This window comes from Alosa sapidissima, chromosome 8 (assembly GCF_018492685.1).
Source record: "Alosa sapidissima isolate fAloSap1 chromosome 8, fAloSap1.pri, whole genome shotgun sequence".
Taxonomy (NCBI): Eukaryota; Metazoa; Chordata; class Actinopteri; order Clupeiformes; family Clupeidae; genus Alosa; species Alosa sapidissima.
The window spans coordinates 34,143,350-34,164,070 of NC_055964.1; the positions used below are offsets into that span (position 1 = coordinate 34,143,350).

At 45.7% G+C, this 20,721-nt stretch overlaps 2 protein-coding genes and 2 long non-coding RNA genes across 6 annotated transcripts in view; 2 read left to right on the top strand and 2 right to left on the bottom strand.

Moving 5' to 3' along the window:
- The window catches only part of rnf122 (ring finger protein 122), a 28,120-nt gene extending 20,709 nt beyond the window's left edge, over positions 1-7,411 (bottom strand). For both annotated transcript variants that reach the window (XM_042100358.1, XM_042100357.1), the window contains exon 1: positions 6,913-7,411. In XM_042100358.1, the coding sequence (XP_041956292.1) occupies positions 6,913-6,937 (25 nt within the window). In that variant the 5' untranslated portion in view covers positions 6,938-7,411. The remainder of the gene's footprint in view (positions 1-6,912) is intronic.
- A 1,149-nt stretch (positions 7,412-8,560) lies between these two features.
- On the bottom strand, positions 8,561-16,231 carry LOC121715041 (gamma-glutamyl hydrolase). Of its 2 annotated transcripts, none has more exons than XM_042100339.1 (9): positions 16,007-16,231; positions 15,687-15,801; positions 15,510-15,560; positions 15,025-15,109; positions 13,210-13,348; positions 11,225-11,331; positions 10,807-10,900; positions 9,511-9,698; positions 8,561-8,801 (listed from the first exon to the last, which is right to left on the bottom strand). In XM_042100339.1, exons 1-9 carry the CDS (start codon positions 16,113-16,115, stop codon positions 8,748-8,750), a joined length of 942 nt encoding a protein of 313 aa, XP_041956273.1. In that variant the 5' UTR covers positions 16,116-16,231; the 3' UTR covers positions 8,561-8,747. The 2 variants fall into 2 exon arrangements, with proteins under 2 accessions (XP_041956273.1, XP_041956272.1); XM_042100338.1 differs by having other exon boundaries at positions 9,561-9,698; positions 16,007-16,227.
- Positions 12,550-13,024, top strand: LOC121715051. Its single transcript, XR_006033517.1, has 3 exons — positions 12,550-12,596; positions 12,646-12,792; positions 12,855-13,024. It is a non-coding gene; the product is annotated as an uncharacterized LOC121715051 (long non-coding RNA).
- Positions 16,232-18,468: 2,237 nt separating the features above from the next.
- On the top strand, positions 18,469-18,868 carry LOC121715052. The gene is made up of 2 exons (XR_006033518.1): positions 18,469-18,510; positions 18,613-18,868. It is a non-coding gene; the product is annotated as an uncharacterized LOC121715052 (long non-coding RNA).
- Positions 18,869-20,721: the final 1,853 nt, after the last annotated feature.

Consider the following 20,721-nt stretch of genomic DNA (forward strand, 5'->3'; position numbering starts at 1 on the left):
ATTTTTTCATTATTATATGTGCCCTCTTATTTACTTACTTTTTTGTTTACTTGAATGTTATGTTTGTCTGTGGACCTAAATTGGTAAAATATGTCTTGTCTTCACCGTGGGATAGTGAGAAACGTAATTTCGATCTCTTTGTATGTCTGGAACATGTGAAGAAATTGACAATAAAGCTGACTTTGACTTTGACTTTGACTTTTTGAATCAATAATTTTTCTGTCAACCTGGACCCTAAATGACATGGAAAAAATCACAAGTGTTCGACTGAATATTTACTGGGCACACAGGAAAACTTCAGCATAGGTATTTCCATGTAAGGCAAGCATCGCTCAAGATGACTGGCCGACTCTCAGCAATTAACCAAAGCGTGGGACAGTCCTGTTTTCTTTTATGGAGAGTAGAAACACTTTTAGCTCCATTTGTTAAGATGCTACATCATGTTTGTGTGTCTGTCTGAATATTGCTAAGAAGGAGAATATGGCAAGCGTTGTGCAAATGAAATGAGGCGTTGTGCAATGAAATGAATCTTCTAACGATCAGTGGCGTTCCCATTGGTCTTTAAAAGCCCTGAATTTATGAAAATGAGGGGGAAAATCAAGGCCTTGAAAATGTTTGACATAAATAGACATACTGTAGGTAATTAGTGTTTCATAAATAGACATACTGTATAATTAGTGTTTCATAAATAGACATACTGTAGGTAATTAAAAGTGTTTGCATTTCTATATGTTCTGTTAGAGAAGGCAAGAGAACTACTTTGTCAGCCATCACTGAACCATAGCACAATTGATACTGTAAGCGTTGACACATTCAAGTCCTTCTCTTTTTTAAATGTTGTCTCTGAGTTTCTGTAAAGCTATAGTTATTGTAAACAATTTGTAACAAGTAACCTTGATCCATGTCTTAAACTGTTGGGTCTTTGAATTTGAGGGTATTGGACCTCGGAAATCCTTGAAAAGTCATTGAATTTTAAGGTGTGGGAACATTGGGTCAGATTAAATCTCTACAGGGTACGTGGTTCAAACTGATTAACTTTAAAATAACAGACAAACGGCACATTATTCTTTCTGAATGACCACTTTCCTGAAACCTACAAATAACTGAACTACACAAACTAGTCATGTTGCTCTTTAAAAAAACAATGTTATTACATTGAACTAACATATTTTGCCACAGCACTGAATATCAGAATTATGTAAGATGAAGATTGGTTTAGATGGTGACAATTGTTGACAACTATACCCTTACAATTGATAAAACAGATAGCATTTCACTAAATCAGTGATTTATTACGTTGCTGGGTAACTTTTTTTAACCTTCCCACCAACGTAATAACTTCCTGCAAACGTAATAATTATTGGATTATTAAGTTGGTGGGAAGTTATTACGTTGGTAGGTTTAAAACATGCAGATTTGTATTACGTTGGTGGTTTATTACGTTGGTGGGAAGTTATTAGGTTGGTGGGTGTTACAATGCACACACACACACACGCCTAAACACACATATACATACAGACAGACATACACACACACATACTCATCTCATGACAATCCCTGTCTGTCTCCTCTAAACAAAAAGCAGTCACGGAGTATTAATGCTTGAGATCCGTTCATTTCCCAATCCACTCTTCCCCAGGCCTCTGAAGTCGTTTATCTGCCGGCAGCCGTGACAGCACTACAGGACAAATCTCAATCTGAACGCTCCGAGTCTGAAGTGACTGAAGAAGGAACATAAATTCAACAGAAGTGGAAAACGCGCCACATCTGTGTGCGACTGCCAGAGCCGCCCGATGGAGAATCGATAAAGAGCCCGGGTCATCTCCCCGTCACAAATGAAGCGGTCAGTCTTCTCATCCACCTCATTTCAAACGTCAGTGAGGTTTCCCCATTCATCACCAAAATCCATTATCCCACACACACACACACACAAAACCTGAGAGAAATGATAAAATAATGACTTGTGTCTGGCAAAAGGCCTGTTCAGTAGAATATCATTTAGCATTGTTTGAGTTTCCTCTAAAGAGAAGTACTGGGCCCTGGTCTAGATGCTAGTTTAAGTGCTACTGGGGCCTGTGTGTGTGTGTGTGTGTGTGTGTGTGTGTGTATGTGTGTGTGTGTGTGTTGTGTGTGTGTATGTGTGTGTGTGTGTGTGTGTGTGTGTGAAGAAGAGAGGAATAAAAGGGACGATGAGATGAAATGCTTTCAGATAATAACAGCTTTCTCGGGAGCAGCACTGCATGACTCACCACACAAACCACTGATTGCTGGAGAAATCAGAGACAACAGGCACACACACACACACACATACACAGTACCAGACACATACAAACAGGCATGCGCACACGCACACACACACACACACACACAGACTTTCACCACACCCACCAACCATGCTGTCATGGGAGCGTGTTATATTTTTTAGAGGGTGGAGATCATCTCGGGGGACCCACATCTTCTGTTTAGTGGTGAGGTGTATGACCCCTTCTCTGCAATAAGTGTGTGTGTGTGTGTGTGTGTCTGTTCATAAGTGCACACACACTTTCCCAGGGTGGAACACACTCTAAGATAGATCCAGCAGATCCGTGTGTGTGTGTGTGTGTGCGCTAGCATATAGTGTCTTCAGGTGGGTCTAGGTGTTAGCATCTCTCTAGGTGCTAGCATATAGTGTCTTCAGGTGGGTCTAGGTGTTAGCATCTCTCTAGGTGCTAGCATATAGTGTATTCAGGTGGGTCTAGGCGCTAGCATCTCTCCAGGTGCTACTCTAGAGTGTGGGTCTAGGTGCTAGCATCTCTCTAGGTGCTAGCATATAGTGTATTCAGGTGGGTCTAGGTGCTAGCATCTCTCTAGGTGCTACTCTAGAGTGTGGGTCTACGTGCTAGCATATCTCTAGGTGCTAGCATATAGTGTATTCAGGTGGGTCTAGGTGCTAGCATCTCTCCAGGTGCTACTCTAGAGTGTGGGTCTAGGTGCTAGTTTAGAGTGTCTTGCGTCTGGGTGCTAGAATTAGGCTACTGCTAGCATGTGCTCTAAAGGTGGGTGCTTACTGGGTGCATGTGTTTGGGAAATAGGAAACTGCTATCAGGTCTCTAAAGATGGCCCTTACAAAAAATGACTTTAGTTTGTCAAGTTTCAAAATAGTTAGATTTTTTTAAAGTATAAAGGAATTCCTTGCAGAATATGTAACAATGCAGTATGTTGGACATGGCAAAATCGTACTGTAGTAATGCAGTATCTTGGACATGAAACAACATTGTACTTCAGAAAAATTGCAGTTAGCGGTTTTCTGTCTCATAACTGTAGGGGGAATCTGACTATGGGAAAGGACCTGGCCTAGATCTAGAATAACTCTGATATGTAGATCTAGAATAGCTCTGATATGTAGATCTCAAATAGCTATGTTATGTAGATCCTGATTTCTGACATTCACATGGTTGAAGTTCTCCTGAACTGGTCTTAACCTTTGGAACCTGTCTGGTTCAACAATGCCCTTCTCAGCTCTGAAGCTGACTGTAGCCAGAGCAGATAGGGCTCTGCCTGAGGCTGCTTTGTGCAGATTCCACGTAGAGAGAATGCAGAAGTAGAATATGGAACAAAGAAGCCTCCCATGTTCTAGATTTCTAAGAGTTTCAGAGGCAGATTAAGATCCTGTATGCATGCTCCCATTTCTCGCATCACTGAGATGTGTATCCACACACACACACACACACACACACACACATCCTTCTGGCAAACACATTATGCCTACTCACACACACACTTCTGATCTGAAAGATCTGACAAGCCATGCTTTGTTCACACCCACCTCCTGCACGAATGTGGGTCACACTGCTGAGATGCTGCGTGAGTGAATGTGTGTGTGTATGAGTGAGTGTGTGTGTGTGTGTGCATGTGTGTGTGCATGAGTGAATGTGTGTATGAGTGAGTGTGTGTGTGTGTGTGTGCATGTGTGTGTGTGCGTGAGTGATTTTATGTGTGTGTGCATGTGTGAGTGCATGTATAAGTGAGTGTGTGTGAGTGAGTGCATGTGTGCTTTGGGTACCTTTGAGTGAGAGTGTGCGTGTGACAGAGTGTGTGTCTATCTGCTCACAGTGCAAGCCCAGCATGATGACATCTGTGACGTTTTCACATGGAAGTGGCGTTACCCCAGCAGCATATCAAACACAGTCTCCTGGTTGCCATTAGACATGAGGACTGGTCTAGTTCCTGTTGCTTTGGTAACGATTGGTGGGGCATTGTGACTGGTGATGTCCTTAATCCTGTGTTTTAATGAATGTGTGTGGTGTAGATTAACTCTAAACATGGGCTGGACTCACCAGTCAGTCGGCCTAGTGGGCATGAGTATTGAGTACTGACTATGTGCGGGGGCATTTAGTGGGCATGAGTATTGAGTACTGACTATGTGCGGGGGCATTTAGTGGGCATGAGTATTGAGTACTGACTATGTGCGGGGGCATTTAGTGGGCATTAGTATTGAGTACTGACTATGTGCGGGGGCATGTACAGTACGTGTGTATGCTGTGTGTATATCTCACTGATGTTGTTTGGGCTATAGGCTTCAGGGGCAGACTGAGTGATACAGCCCCCAGCAGTGTGTGTGTGTAAGAGAGAGAGTGTGTGTGCTGTGCGTGTGTACCAGTGCTGATGTTCGGGCTGTAGTGTGTGTGTGCCTGTGTGTCAGTGCTGGTGTTTGGGCCGTAGACTGAGCAATGCTGCCCCCAGCAGAGTGTGGGTGTGCCTGTGTGTGTGTGTGTGTGTGTGTGTGTGTGTGTGTGTATCAGGTGTTTGGGCCGTAGACTGAGCAATGCTGCCCCCAGCAGAGTGTGGGTGTGCCTGTGTGTGTGTGTGTGTGTGTGTGAGTGTGTGTATCAGGTGTTTGGGCCGTAGACTGAGTGAGTCAGGTTCTGCCCCTTAGAGCGTATTTGAGCTCTACGTGGCATCAGCCAACCAGTCCGACTCCGCTCCACTGACCTCTATCTACAGTCTCCGGGGGGGGCGCATGCCAAGTTGCCGTGGCAACAGTCCCCACTTCTTCTGACAGCTTGCGTTCTCTGGATCAAGATCGAGAAAAACGAGTCTACACAGGTGTTGTCCCTTTCCTCCCTAAAACTGCCACTGCCCTGTTCCCCAAGCAGAGTTCTGAGTGTGTGTGTGTGTGTGTGTGTGTGTGGTGCCCATCCCACTCTATCTGAGGGGTAACCTTCTCCCACTCCTCCAATACAGTCAGGCAAGCAGCAGGACCCAGTGGCACCTACCTGGAGCCACCCAGCCACACTGGCTTCCTGACACACGCTCACCTGCTACTAGACTTCCATGTGATCGCTAACGTGTGGGGCAACCTGAAGGCCAACGTGTTGGGCAGTGTGAGCGCTAACATGTTGGGGAGTGTGAGCGCTAACGTGTGGGGCAGTGTGAGTGCTAACGTGTTGGGCAGTGTGAGCGCTAATGTTGGGGGGAGCTGTGGGGCTGTCTGCACACTGTCCTTGAGTCAGTCATTAGGCCACTCATAAAAGCCCAGTCATGAGGCCCACTGTCAGAGCTCCTCATTGCATTAAGTTCCAGGTACTCATCAAACATACTTCCAGCTGCGGACATACATCATCAGAGATCAGCCAGGGAACATGAATAAAGCTGTAGGCTGCCTATTATGTCCATGCAGGCGTACAGCATCTGAGATCAGCCGGGGAACATGAATAAAGCTGTAGGCTGCCCATTATGTGCATGTACTTTGGATGTATGTTTATGTTCACTGGCTGATCAATACACACACAACAGACCTACACTGGAGTTCCACCTCAGTGGTGGCTATTAAAGGAGGAGCAGAGACTCCTGGTCCAGGAGGAGCAGAGACTCCTGGTCCAGTGTTGGCTATTAAAGAAGGAGCAGAGACACCTGGTCCAGGAGGAGCAGAGACACCTGGTCCAGCAGAGACACCTGGTCCAGGAGGAGCAGAGACACCTGGTCCAGTGGTGGCTATTAAAGAAGGAGCAGAGACACCTGGTCCTGGCTCAGTGGCTGTTTGGCCATCAGAGACTATCAAAGCACCAGAGCTGGGAGGATAGAGGTGAGACATAAGCAAGAAATAACTGCCACTGCTTTCTTAATCAACCTAATCCAGGCATTTCCTCCCTCCCTCTCTCCCTCCCTCTCTCTCTCTCTCTCTCTCTCTCTCACACACACACATACACACACACACACACACCAGACCGCATGACACCAGCGGTGGCAGATTGTGTGTGTGTGTTTGGGAAGTCACTGTGCATATCATTGTGCACATAGGCAGCTGGAGAAAAGAGGAAGCTTTCTCTGACAAAAACAACCCTGACATGCAGTCTCTGTAGCAGATATAGATTAGTCTACCAGAGCATGTAACAGATAGGTTACCACAACATATAACAGAGTTCCAGTCAAGCCAACACATTTATAAAATCAAAGCTAAACTTTGGACCAAATAATAACCTTGAACACACAGCCATACCCATCTCCTCTTCTGACAAACACTATCAAGGTCCAAAGCTATATCATAATAATCATGAACACACACACACACACACACACACATATGATGAGAACATAGAACATTAAGTGTGACAGTAGGTGACATTAAATTATGTCCTAATTAATCACTAATTACAAACTATGGCATCAAAACAAATAAGGACAGGTAGGCCTAATTGAGCTAATTAAATAAAAGTAACACAGTAACGTCAAGTCAGCGTGTAGCCTATGGCTGCTTGCAGACAACCAACCCTCAGTTAAGTAGCCTAATAAGTTGCATTATTTCCCATGATCTCCATCTTGTTTTTGTCCACAACTTTTGCTCAAGTCCTCGACATGGCACTGCCATGATGGCAATGATTAGGCGATCTTTCCCCATACACTCATATCATCCACAACGCAAGGTCTTCTTACCGTTACACCACTGGAAAGAGTGCATCAATGGAGCAAGCAGGCTCGGCTCGGTTCGGGTCTGGACGGAAGAGGGATGTTTATAAACAAAGAGCCCAATGCCCTTTGTCAGACCTATTAATATCTTCCGTTATCACGACAAAAATCGCCGAGCGAACGAATAAACACGACCTTTCATATAGCCTACTCTACACGCCTAACACTAAAATCATAAACAGTGCGCTATTATATTCAAGTAGCCTTTTCCAAATACGCGCTTTCCACACAACCGAGCTACCGTTAGCTTTAAGTTGTGCTCCACAAGGGACGTGGTAACAACGTTATTGTTTACACGGTGGCACATGACTATGAAAATAAACTCGTGAGATGGTCGCGTTTCCCCTGCGTATCCATTTGTTTGAGGTGTCAGGCAGCTCTCTGTATGATCGCTGATATGACAGCTACGATGGCAGTTACATTACAGCAATCCTGATTTCCATTGAGGAGTGTAGACCATGCTGTTACTTCCCACCCCCTCAACGACGAGAGACAAGTAACAAGACCAATGAAATGAGTCTTTTCATCCTACGCACTCCAGGTCAGTGTAGACTAGGCTACACAACAGTGATATCTGTTCAACCTATTTACCTACAACGAGCTCTACTCGCATTCACACACAGCTTTACGCATCGATAGGCTTATAATATACTCTTGTAATAGACGTTCGATATGGAAACAAAACTCAGTTCAATGGAGCAGACTAGGCTTAGAGAATGGAGTTAATAGAATGAAATAATAGAAATGGTGTAGGCCTACCAAATCAATGCCAAATTAAGCCCTGGTCAAGTTTGTTCATATGAAAACTGCACAATTGTGTGCCTGAAAATGAAGTGGGGTGGGTGTAGACGAAGTAAACTACAGCTCTTTTCCACTTGTCTGTGAATGTGTAAAGAGAGAAATCTTCTGAATGAAAACTTGATAAATAGGACCTGCACTGACAAGTCCTAAAGAGGCTGACTGCTGCCCTCTCTTGACCACTAAGAGCCGGAGGAGGACCGATAGGGAAACCCTCCATCAGATGGGTTCCCCAGGGGAGGTTCTTAAGAACGGGTTCCTCAGAACAGGTTCCCCAAGTTCGTCTGTCTCCCTCAGTCAAACAAACTGGCAGAGGAGGTTCTTGGACACAGCAGTGCAATTGCCAAAGGTCTAGAACCGAACGTTAAAGGTCTAGATCTTCAGGTGGAGGCTTTGAACTGGATGGGGGACCTGAATGTTTCAGGGATTTCAACAGCATATGTGTGCAAGTTAGGACAGAAGCCATAGACATGATTGCACAGAATTCACAGGCATGGCATAAGCCATGATGCCAGCATCCACGGGCATGGCATAAGCCATGATGCCAGCATCCACGGGCATGGCATAAGCCATGATGCCAGCCTCACCCACTTGGCTACAGCATGAGTGTGGCACCAGTAGCTCAAAGTGCTTTACATTTGGAGCATGTAACACAATAATAGAGAGTCAGTCATTATCAGTCATTCCTCTTCGTTGCTGTGGCCGTTTATGATCCAATCAGCCACGTATGAGAAATACTTATATGTAAGCACCACTTGCAACAACATATGGGGGACAAATGTATTACAATTCAAGAAAACACAATGAAACTCCTGAGTTCTCCAAAATAAAACATTTATTTAAACAAATAAAAGGGAAGCGTTCACATAAGATGCTTGAGTGACTCTGTGTGGAACGTCAAAACACTTCTGTGCATACACATTTCTCACTTTCTCTCACTCAGAAGAAATAGGCTTGTTCGTATCCGGTAAAGTTTGCGATGTAAACAGGGTTGTAGCTGTAGATCAAAGCCTCATTTTCTTCCTCAAGGTTGGCAAAGTGATGAGAACTCTTCCTGCCTTAAAGGGAAATAAACGCAATGGCATCACATACTTTCATTTACATATCTAATTTACATATCTACATTATTTCATCAAGGACACACACACACACACACACACACAAGTCAAGTGCCCCAAATCCCTATCTATTTCTTTCACATAAGCTCATTTGCACACACACACACACACACACACACACACACATGCACACAGACACAGAAACACACATATACACACACACACAATGCCCAAGATTCCTGCTCATGTTATCGAAACAAACAAAACAACAAAACACCACTACAGCACTGTGAGCTGTGGTTCCATGCCCACACCATAGAACGATAAACAGTCACACACACACATACTGTACACACACACATACATACGAATGATAGAGTCATACACACACACACACACACACACACACACACACACACACACACACACACACACACACTATGTATACGAATGATTCACAGTCATACACACACACACACACACATACACATACTGTACATACGAATGACACACACACACACATATAAATGATACACAGTCATACACACACACACACACACACACACACACACATACGAATGGTGTTTTCAACATTTTAAAATCTCTCAAGAGAATGCCTAACATTCCATGAACTGATATCTTCATTGTACTCTACTTAACAAAAAACAATAAAAAAATAACTTGCAAAAAAAAAAAGAAGAAGAATGCCAGTAGTCCTCCGTATCACTGTGCAGTGTCTACTAACGGCACACGCCCTACCTTCGTTGACAAAGAAGTCAGAGAGTAGCGCTGAGAGGCTGACGGCGTTCACTGAGTGGGGGAAGTGGTACTTGGGGTTCCACTGGAAACGGTTGACCTCCGGATGCCACTGCACACCGTAGAAGGGGTACTGCCGTCCTGTTTCACAAGAAACATCTAAATAAGTCAGGATTTAAAACGCTTCTCTGGAAATCTGTGTGTTGTGTGCACCGATCAGTGTGTCGTACCGAGTAGTGTGTGTGTGTGTGTGTGTGTGTGTGTGTGTTTCTGTGAAAATCAGTGTTGTGTTGAGTAGCGTGTGTGTGTGTGTTTCTGTGTAAATCAGTGTGCATGTTGAGTAGTGTGTGTGTGAGTGATCAGTGTGTCATGTTGGGTAGTGTGTGTGTGTTTCTGTGTAAATAAGTGTGTGTGTGTGTGTGTGTGTTTCTGTGTAAATCAGTGTGTGTGTGTGTGTATGTGTGTATGTTTCTGTGTAAATCAGTGTCATGTTGAGTAGTGTGTGTGTGTGTGTGTATGTTTCTGTGTAAATCAGTGTGTTATGTTGAGTAGTGTGTGTGTGTGTGTGTGTGTGTGTGTGTGTGTGTGTGTGTGTGTGTTTCTATGTAAATCAGTGTGCATATTGAGTAGTGTGTGTGTGAGTGATCAGTGTGTCATGTTGGATGGTGTGTGTGTGTTTCTGTGTAATTAACTGTGTGTGTGTGTGTGTGTGTTTGTGTGTAAATCAGTGTGTGTGTGTGTGTTTGTGTGTAAATCAGTGTGTGTGTGTGTGTTTGTGTGTAAATCAGTGTGTGTGTGTGTGTGTGTGTGTGTGTGTGTGTGTATGTATGTTTCTGTGTAAATCAGTGTGTCATGTTGAGTAGTGTGTGTGTGTGTGTACTGTATGTTTCTGTGTAAATCAGTGTGTCATGTTGAGTAGTGTGTGTGTGTGTGTGTGTGTGTAAATCAGTGTGTCATGTTGAGTAGTGTGTGTGTGTGTGTGTAAATCAGTGTGTCATGTTGAGTAGTGTGTGTGTGTGTGTTTCTGTGTAAATCAGTGTGTCATGTTGAGTAGTGTGTGTGTGTGTGTGTGTAAAATCAGTGTGTCATGTTGAGTAGTGTGTGTGTGTGTGTGTGTGTGTGTGTGTGTGTGTGTGTGTGTGTGTGTGTGTGTGTGTGTGTGTGTGTGTGTAAAATCAGTGTGTTGAGTACTTCTACAGTGTTCTTCTCATGAATAGGACAAAGCTTGTGTGTGTCAGGGTCAGGCTACCTTCCATTGTGGAGACAAAGACCGATCCGTCCTCAGCGACATTTGTGGATAACACGGAAAAGAACTCCCTCAGTCGGGCATTCTCCTGAAACACCTGCCACACACAGCAGGAGAGAATGCTCTTAGCTTACCTCAGCAGCAGTCTTAGCATCACAACAGAACAGAGACTCTTCACCAAGGCCAAGTTTACGTAAACATGCAGGAATAACAACAAAATCACTTGGCTGAGACTTAAAATGAATTACTTGCTGTATTGTGTCCTACGGTAACACAAGTGAATCGCTCGCTGTAACACCGTGTCCTACAGTAACACCAGTGAATCGCTTGCTGTCCTACAGTAACACAAGTGAATCGCTTGCTGTAACACTGTGTCCTACAGTAACACAAGTGAATCGCTCACAGAAGTGCCTGCGCTCACCTTCTCCGTTACTCCGTAGTGATGGAAGTTTCCGGTCAGAGGCTCCTGGGTCAGAGACCTGAGGAGGTCCGGAGGGAAGCTCTCAAACATGCGGCTGGACTGGGCCTCTGTGACAGGAGAGATGGAGAGGAGTTAACACTGGCACTAAAGGGTAGAAACAAACAGCTGTTCATCAGTAGAGATCTGCTCAAACCGTTCAGCCAGCCTATCTCTGCTCAAACCGTTCAGCCAGCCTATCTCTGCTCAAACCGTTCAGCCAGCCTATCTCTGCTCAAACCGTTCAGCCAGCCTATCTCTGCTCAAACCGTTCAGCCAGCCTATCTCTGCTCAAACCGTTCAGCCAGCCTATCTCTGCTCAAACCGTTCAGCCAGCCTATCTCTGCTCAAACCGTTTAGCCAGTCTATCTATCAACCTTATGAGCTTGGGATGTGCCGAGATGCAATGTGTAATAATGATTATCCTCAAAGGAGGTAATAAATAGCAGGGTTGCATTTGACTCAGGTGGTGTTTGACTTGAGGTTGTGTTTAAGTGCTAGCATGTGTAGTATTACTGATGGAGGTTCGGTTCCTCATATGCAGAATTACTGATGGAGTTTGGGTTTTTCAAATGCAGTATTACTGATGGAGGTTTTTCATATGCAGTATTACTAATGGAGGTTCGGTTTTTCATATGAAGTATTACTGATGGAGGTTCTTCATATGCGGTATTACTGATGGAGGGTCTTTGAGCACCATCACATGCAGTATTACCAATAGAGGTTTTCACCCAGAGTTTGCTGACCCCTCAGTGACTCTGCTAAGGTTGATGGAAACAAGAACCGAGAGGTGAAAGGGTTGGAGGAGAGTGCAGCAGGAAGTGAGATCACCTGGAGGTCACCACCGCCTAGGTACGTATACAGCACAGGGCATTTATATGCATTTATTTGTATTTATAGCACGGGCTGAATGGTTTCCCAGGGCAACTAAAGTTACCATGACGGTGCATTCTGATGACTCATCAGGAAAGCGATATCTGAAAACTGTGCATGTGGTAATGATGACGACACTGAATCCTCATGACAACGGCAGCCTATTAGTGTGTGTGTGATTGTGTGTGTGATTGTGTGTGTGTGTGTGTGTGTGTGATTGTCACCGTGTGTACACACATGGTGTTTGCTCAGGATATGACACAGACAAAGGATGCAGGGTCAGGTATTTTTAGGACGTCCAGGAAAAGAAATAAGAATGCTGTATGACATTATTTCATGCCACACTCATCTCATCCCTCTCAGTGTGTCACCCCCTCCCCCCTGCAGGTAGTCAGGATGGCAGGTACAGAACAGAGGTCTCCAATCTGGGTTTGCCCGCCCACTCCTGTGGTCAGATTGAGAGGTATTGTGGTTGAGTTACCTGTGCTGCCTACCTGCAGTCAGATTGAGAGGTATTGTGGTTGAGTTACCTGTGCTGCCTACCTGCGGTCAGATTGAGAGGTATTGTGGTTGAGTTACCTGTGCTGCCTACCTGCAGTCAGATTGAGAGGTATTGTGGTTGAGTTACCTGTGCTGCCTACCTGCGGTCAGATTGAGAGGTATTGTGATTGAGTTACCTGTGCTGCCTACCTGCGGTCAGATTGAGAGGTATTGTTGAGAGGTATTGTGGTTGAGTTACCTGTGCTGCCTACCTGCAGTCAGATTGAGAGGTATTGTGGTTGAGTTACCTGTGCTGCCTACCTGCAGTCAGATTGAGAGGTATTGTGGTTAAGTTACCTGTGCTGCCTACCTGCAGTCAGATTTAGGAGCATGTTGATGTTAAACCTGCGGTCAGATAGAGTGGCATGGCGATGTTTATCTGTGGTCCGATTGAGAGGCATGGCAATGCCTACTTGCGGTCATATTGAGAAGCATGGCATTACCCATCGTTTACCTGTGGTCAGATTGAGCCACATGGCAATACCCATCGTTTACCTGTGGTCAGATTAAGCAGCAAGACGATGTACTCTGCTTACCTGCGGTCAGATTGAGAGGCATGGCAATGTTCTCTGCAGTGGTGTTGGTCAGCAGGTCCTCTCCTGCCACCAGGACTGTGAGTAGCTGGAACCCCATGCAGGTTCCCCACAGCGGGAAAAAGTCCCCTGCGTCATTAGCCTGGACGAGGGACAAGCACGTCACACCACAGCACATCACACCACAGCACGTCACACCACAGCACGTCACACCACAGCACATCACACCACAGCACGTCACACCACAGCACATCACACCACAGCACGTCACACCACAGCACGTCACACCACAGCACGTCACACCACAACACACAAACCACAGCACACACACACCACAGCACGTCACACCACAGCACGTCACACCACAGCACGCACGTCACACCACAGCACGTCACACCACAGCACACAAACCACAGCACACAAACCACAGCACACAAACCACAGCACGTCACACCACAACACACAAACCACAGCACACAAACCACAGCACACAAACCACAGCACACCACAACACACAAACCACAGCACACACACCACAGCACGTCACACCACAACACACAAACCACAGCACACACACCACAGCACGTCACACCACAACACACAAACCACAGCACATCACACCACAGCACGTCACACCACAGCACGCACGTCACACCACAGCACGCACGTCACACCACAGCACGCACGTCACACCACAGCACGTCACACCACAGCACACAAGCCACAGCACACAAACCACAGCACACACACCACAGCACGTCACACCACAACACACAAACCACAGCACACACACCACAGCACGTCACACCACAACCCACAAACCACAGCACACACACCACAGCACGTCACACCACAACACACAAACCACAGCACATCACACCACAGCACGTCACACCACAGCACGCACGTCACACCACAGCACGCACGTCACACCACAGCACGTCACACCACAGCACACAAGCCACAGCACACAAGCCACAGCACACAAACCACAGCACACAAACCACAGCACACACACCACAGCACACACACCACAACACACAAACCACAGCACACACACCACAGCACACACACCACAGCACGTCACACCACAACCCACAAACCACAGCACACACACCACAGCACGTCACACCACAGCAGTTCACACCACAGCACACACACCACAGCACACCACAGCACAGCACGTCACACCACAACACACAAACCACAGCACACACACCACAGCACACACACCACAGCATGTCACACCACAACACACAAACCACAGCACACACACCACAGCACGTCACACCACAGCACGTCACACCACAGCACGTCACACCACAGCACGTCACACCACAGCACACACACCACAGCACGTCACACCACAGCACGTCACACCACAGCACGTCACACCACAGCACACAAACCACAACACACAAACCACAGCACACAAACCACAGCACACAAACCACAACACACAAACCACAGCACACAAACCACAGCACGTCACACCACAGCACGTCACACCACAACACACAAACCACAGCACGTCACACCACAGCAAGCACGTCACACCACAGCACGTCACACCACAGCACGCACAACACAGTCAGACTACATCACACCACAGGACATCAGTCAGACTACACGTCACACCACAGCACACACATCACACCACAGCACATCAGTCAGACTACACGTCACACCACAGCACATCCTGTGGAACAAAACTTTACTGAAACTGCATGAGGTACATGAGATATTCTTAGATATTCTTTAGTTCACACACACACACACACACACACAAACAACATACACACACACACACACACACACCTTTACAGCAAGCTTGTAAAAAAACTTTGCAGTCAGGGCATAGTCTGATTGCACCAGATCCACTGCTCCTCCAATGAACAGCAGGCTATAGAGAAAGAGAGTCAGACAGACAGACAGACAGACAGACAGGTACACAGACAGGCACAGAGACAGACAGTAGAGCTGCCATTAACCCTCACTCCACTGAACCATGGTCTCAACTGAAGCATAAATATCCCAGGACTCGCACAGCGAAATGCTGCCATCTAGAGGACAGCTACACACACTTCAGAGTCTCACAGTGCTGTAGGGTTACACAGTGCCCTGTCAAAAGTTAAGCAATAGCCTGCTCATCTCATCCCACATTCTGGGTAACATGTACATTTATAATATATAAATGTATAATACATATACAAATATTAATTGTATCATAGGCCTAATATACAAATCTGTCCATCGGCTGGACATCACATCACCACCTGCACATGAGGAAACCCTTTTCTTACCCGTTTATTTCCGCGAAGATTTTCTCATATTCAGCTTGGGTGAGGTTCAACCTGAAATACAGCAATGTTAAGGCTTTATAAATGTCATAATATTGGACACGTACAGTCTCATGTACATGTAGTATAGGCTATAGGCTATTCTTTAATTTATAGAATGCACCGTAAACTAATCCGTACCTAATTGGAGCCACTCGGCTACCAGCCGACTCTATGTACTTCACATATGAGGCAGGAATGTAGGTTTTCCCAAATGGTCTCATGTCATCATCAGACACCTCTTGGGTTAAAATCCCTTCAAAGATTTGAAATATCAGTAGGCTGTCAGTCAAGACAGCACATATTTTCACAACGATAAAGCACGCTAAAAGGTTTAGCCTACATTTTGTTTAAATCTCGATATTAGGCTACATTGGTATTTAAAAATTGCTCAGCCGTTTGTAGCAGCGTTTTGCAGCGTAACTATTGTAGCTTGGATGCCACACTGATAGCAGACTTACCGATAACTGGCCGCTCATTAACGGGCGAGCTTGGACGTAGTTCCATCGCCGGTCGTGCTAAAGTCACACTCACGGTAGAGAGGAAAAGTAGGTGCCCCAATCGCTCCATCCTGCAGGCGTTAATAACGTCTGACCTGTGGAAGGTAAACAATCAGCCACCCTGGAATCTCCGACTTCTCTCTTCGGAGCGACGAATATTTAAGCCGCGGGACACCGGAGGAGGAGTGGCCTGGGAGTTTTGGAAGGAAACAGAAGTGGTCAGACCTTTACGCTGTGTGTGTGTTATGGAACATCCAACATCATGAATTGCTCACATTACTCTTGAGTTATCATATTCACTGTTCACATTTTACTGCACTGTTCACTTTTGCACTTCCACCATTACACACACACTCCACCATAGCACACACACTCCATAGCACCTCATGGGCAATGCATCACATGGTCAGTTTCATATCAGACCTTCTTAATCACTTCACATGCTCTTTAATTTTTTACATTTCTGTGAGTGATTTTTATGTATGAGACATATGTGTGTTTGTTGTGTTTGTTGTAAAAACTACTGGGTGCCTAAAAAGTATATCTATCTATCTATCTATCTATCTATCTGACTGTAGGAATTGAGGTACATTACAGTGGGCCTGCAGACTGCTGCGTAAACCCTTTTCCACACGTTTGCTCCCTCTGAGGCGAGTCGGAAGTCGGTGACGACTAGGAAAGATCCTTTCTTACCTAAATGTTGTTTGACAAGTGTTTGTCTGTCACGAGGAAAAGCGTTATAGCTTTATTTAAAACACGAGGCTGTGTGTGTGTAGTGTGTGTTGAGGCTGTGTTTGTGAGTGTGTGTGTGTAGTGTGTGTTGAGGCTGTGTGTGTGTAGTATGTGTTTAGGCTGTGTGTGTGTAGTGTGTGTATTGAGGCTGTGTGTGTGTAGTGTGTGTTGAGGCTGTGTGTGTGTAATGTTTGTTGACGCTGTATGTGTGTAGTGTGTGTGTGTAGTGTGTGTTGAGGCTATGTGTGTGTAGTGTGTGTTGAGGCTGTGTGTGTGTAGTGTGTGTTTAGGCTGTGTGTGTGTAGTGTGTGTTTAGGCTGTGTGTGTGTAGTGTGTGTGTTGAGGCTGTGTGTGTGTAGTGTGTGTGTTGAGGCTGTGTGTGTGTAGTGTGTGTGTTGAGGCTGTGTGTGTGTAGTGTGTGTTGAGGCTGTGTGTGTGTAGTGTGTGTTGAGGCTGTGTGTAGTGTGTGTGTAGTGTGTAGTGTGTGTGTTGAGGCTGTGTGTGTGTAGTGTGTGTTGAGGCTGTGTGTGTGTAGTGTGTGTTGAGGCTGTGTGTAGTGTGTGTGTGGTGTGTGTTGAGGCTGTGTGTGTGTAGTGTGTGTTTAGCCTGTGTGTGTGTAGTGTGTGTTGAGGCTGTGTGTGTGGTGTGTGTTTAGTCTGTGTGTGTGTAGTGTGTGTTTAGGCTGTGTGTGTGAAGTGTGTGTGTAATGTGTGTTGAGGCTGTGCGTAATGTGTGTTGAGGCTGTGTGTGTGTAGTGTGTGTAGTGTGTGTGTGTAGTGTGTGTTGAGGCTGTGTGTAGTGTGTGTGTAGTGTGTGTTGAGGCGATCAAACCTGACCTCCTATAATAAAGTAATGTAATGAAAACATGGCAGCTACATACGGAAGATGGTCAGCGTCTATAAATAACAGCCCAGGTAGCGCTGTCTCCGCCTCTCTCGTTTCCCTCTACCGGTGTTTCGTCTGCTGCGTGTTTGGTTCCCTGGTGTTTCCCCGCGTAGGCTGAACGTGACGACAGGTAGAGTGTTTTGCCTTGTGAGAGCGGCCTGGTTTGGTCCTTGTCTCGGACGCTCCGTGAGTATTGCCTAGCCTCAAAGAACTGTCTTTCCATTGTTCGGCAGGTTGATAACTCCACCGAGTTGTTCAGAGTTTTGTGCGTGTTTGGTCTAGTCCAAACCGAGCTCCGTGATCACTTTGCAATAACGAACTGTTTTATCATTGTTCAGCAAGCGATCACGGCAGCAAAGTTGTTGTTCCTGGCCTGTCGGCCTGTCTTGCCCCATTCATTCCGTGATCTCCTTGCACTGTAACTGTCATGAGCATTCTGTCTCCCTGGTAACAACCTTAATTGATTCAATTCTCTGCCACTCTGCTCACTCTCTCTCTACTCTGCCTAACGAGCTCCACCTGGCTCCGCCCTGCTCTGCTCTTGTTACCTGGCCAGCTGCGCTGCATTTCCCACTCACCATCCTCACCTTGCCCCACTCTGCTCTAATTACTCTGCCAGCTGCACTGCATCTCTCCACTAACCTCTCCCAGTATATAAAGCCCTGTTTTTCAGCCAAGCCCTGTCAGATCGTCTTCAAACCTGGACCAGTAACCTGCCTGCCTGGCTACTCTCTGACTCCTACCTGTGATTCGGATCCTTTCTTGACTGCCTCCCTGTTCTACTGCCCCGGTTATCCCGACCTGCCTTCCGGATCTTCTCGATTACTCTCCGATCTTCAGCCCCCCCGGTAACTCGAATCTGCCTTCTGTCTCTCACCACGTTTAGTGCCTAGCCCTGGTCTGTACTACTGCCTGCTGTTCACCTTGCTGTTGTGTGTGTGTTCCCCCAGGCCTCCGACCACCAGACGAGCGAGCCCCGACGCGTCACCACCCTCAGCCCGAGACGCCGCTCGATCACTGGGGGACACACACACACTCAGCACCTTGGACTGGAACCCCCCGGAAACTTGGAAAACCCCAGAGCCCCGAGAACCCCTGGAACCCCTGGCACTCCTAGCACCCCTGGAACCGGAACCTCCAAGACCTCACGTTTCTCTCACTCCTCTTCCCCCCTGAACCCTTCAATAAAAAGACTCTGAATTTGAACTTGCGCTCTTGGGTCGTCTTCTGTCCGTGACGGTAGTAGTTTTGTGCGAGTTGTTTGGTCCTTTGGTGTGCACTCCATTCGCTCCGTGATGTCCTTGCATTAGAACTGTTTTACCATTGTTTGCAGGAGACACGCGACAGTAGCGAGGTTGTAGCAGCTGGCCCACTTCTCTGTGTTGTCCTGTGCTCTTTAAAAGCGCTCTTGTTGTTTAGTCGTGAGCGGCGCGACTTTAAGTTGAATATAGATTACATAGGCTACTGGGGAGGGTTTCCTTAGGGGTTTTCCTGGGGATTATTATTTTGTCTTTTGGGGATATTTTTATTTCTACATTTTCCTTTCCTCCGGCGCCGGCCTGCCTTTATTGTAATCTAATCTAAACTGTAAACTGAAAGCAATCACGTTTGTGCTCTAGTTTTGGAGAGCTCTTCTTTTTGTTAAGTGATTTTAATGTTATTTTGTTTATTGGTTTATCCACACTGGGATCTTTGAAGCAGTCGGCTATGTTATAGTAGCCAATTAGTTATAGCCTAAATAAAAGATCGTGTTTGTGCTGCACTTGAGTAGCTTGTAATAGCAGCATAATTTGTTTAACCTGCTACATACTGTTTGAATTTATTGTGGCCTTAGGCCGAAGAGGTCTTTTTTGACCGAAGATACTTTCCTCTCTCGTTTTTGGACCTTTTTGCGTCTTGCCTTTTTGCATTTTTATCGAGGCTACCGCCTACCGCCTCCTAGTGGCCTAACCTAAAAATAGGCTGAATGGACTGCTACTGCTGTTGTGGTGATTTGTTTGCTTGTGTGGTGTTCATGCGTGTCCTGAACAATATATTCCATTTTTGAACACACCTGTTTGCATTTCTTTAAGTCTTTTAGTTAGAGTTAAAATCATTTAATGTTTTGTGGTGCTTTATAAAGCCATTTAGTTATTATTTCTTAACTTTAGTTTATCTTCACTCTGTCTGAGTGGTGGTGGTGGATAAATCCACCTGGCGCTCAACCGTTACGCTACCACACTACTGCCACAATGTGTGTTGAGGCTGTGTGTGTGTGTAATGTGTGTTGGCTGTGTGTGTGATGTGTAGTGTGTGTTTAGCCTGTGTGTGTGAAGTGTGTGTAATGTGTGTTGAGGCTGTGTGTGTGTGTAGTGTGTGTTTAGCCTGTGTGTAGTGTGTGTGTAATGTGTGTTGAGGCTGTGTGTGTGTAGTGTGTGTTTAGCGTGTGTGTGGTGTCAGTAAAGCCTACTACAGTAGGCCACTTCACTCTTCCCTTCCTCTTCCCCATGTTACATGCAACTTGTGGAAATTGACATTTGCCTACAAATTCAATTTTTGTAAGACTACAATGATGAAAATGGAATTACAGTAAATGCCTTAATCATGTAGGCCTAATGCAGAGGTTTGTTTGTACAAAGTCAAGTCAAGTCAAGTCAGCTTTATTGTCAATTTCTTCACATGTTCCAGACATACAAAGAGATCGAAATTACGTTTCTCACTATCCCATGGTGAAGACAAGACATATTTTTCCACAGACAAACATAACATTCAAGTAAACAAAAAAGTAAGTAAATAAGTAAATAAGAGGGCACATATAATAATGAAAAAATAAGAGCAGCAAAATTTGGTTGAAATTGTGCATAGACAGTCAATGAAATACTAGTGCAAAGTCAGGCCAATAAAAGGCTTGGGTAGTTCTGTTTGACCTAAGTAATAAAGAAAGTGGCATAGTGGTGCAAGTTATGTAAGAGCAGCAGAAGTGTTGTGTTTTCAGGACAACAACACCAAGTTGTAAAGTGTACAAGTGTGCAGGTGTGCAAGTGTGCAAGTGGAGTAGTGCAGGCGGCCATTGTGGGTCC

What these genes read in the sequence shown, in the direction of transcription:
- LOC121715041 (XM_042100338.1), bottom strand. Translation starts at nt 16,115, where the DNA reads ATGGAGCGATTGGGGCACCTACTTTTCCTCTCTACCGTGAGTGTGACT. An exon ending in AGCCGAGTGGCTCCAATTAG is followed by an intron (nt 15,561 to 15,686) that starts GTACGGATTAGT and finishes GCTGTATTTCAG; the next exon opens with GTTGAACCTCACCCAAGCTG. An exon ending in TGACTTCTTTGTCAACGAAG is followed by an intron (nt 8,802 to 9,560) that starts GTAGGGCGTGTG and finishes TTTCCCTTTAAG; the next exon opens with GCAGGAAGAGTTCTCATCAC.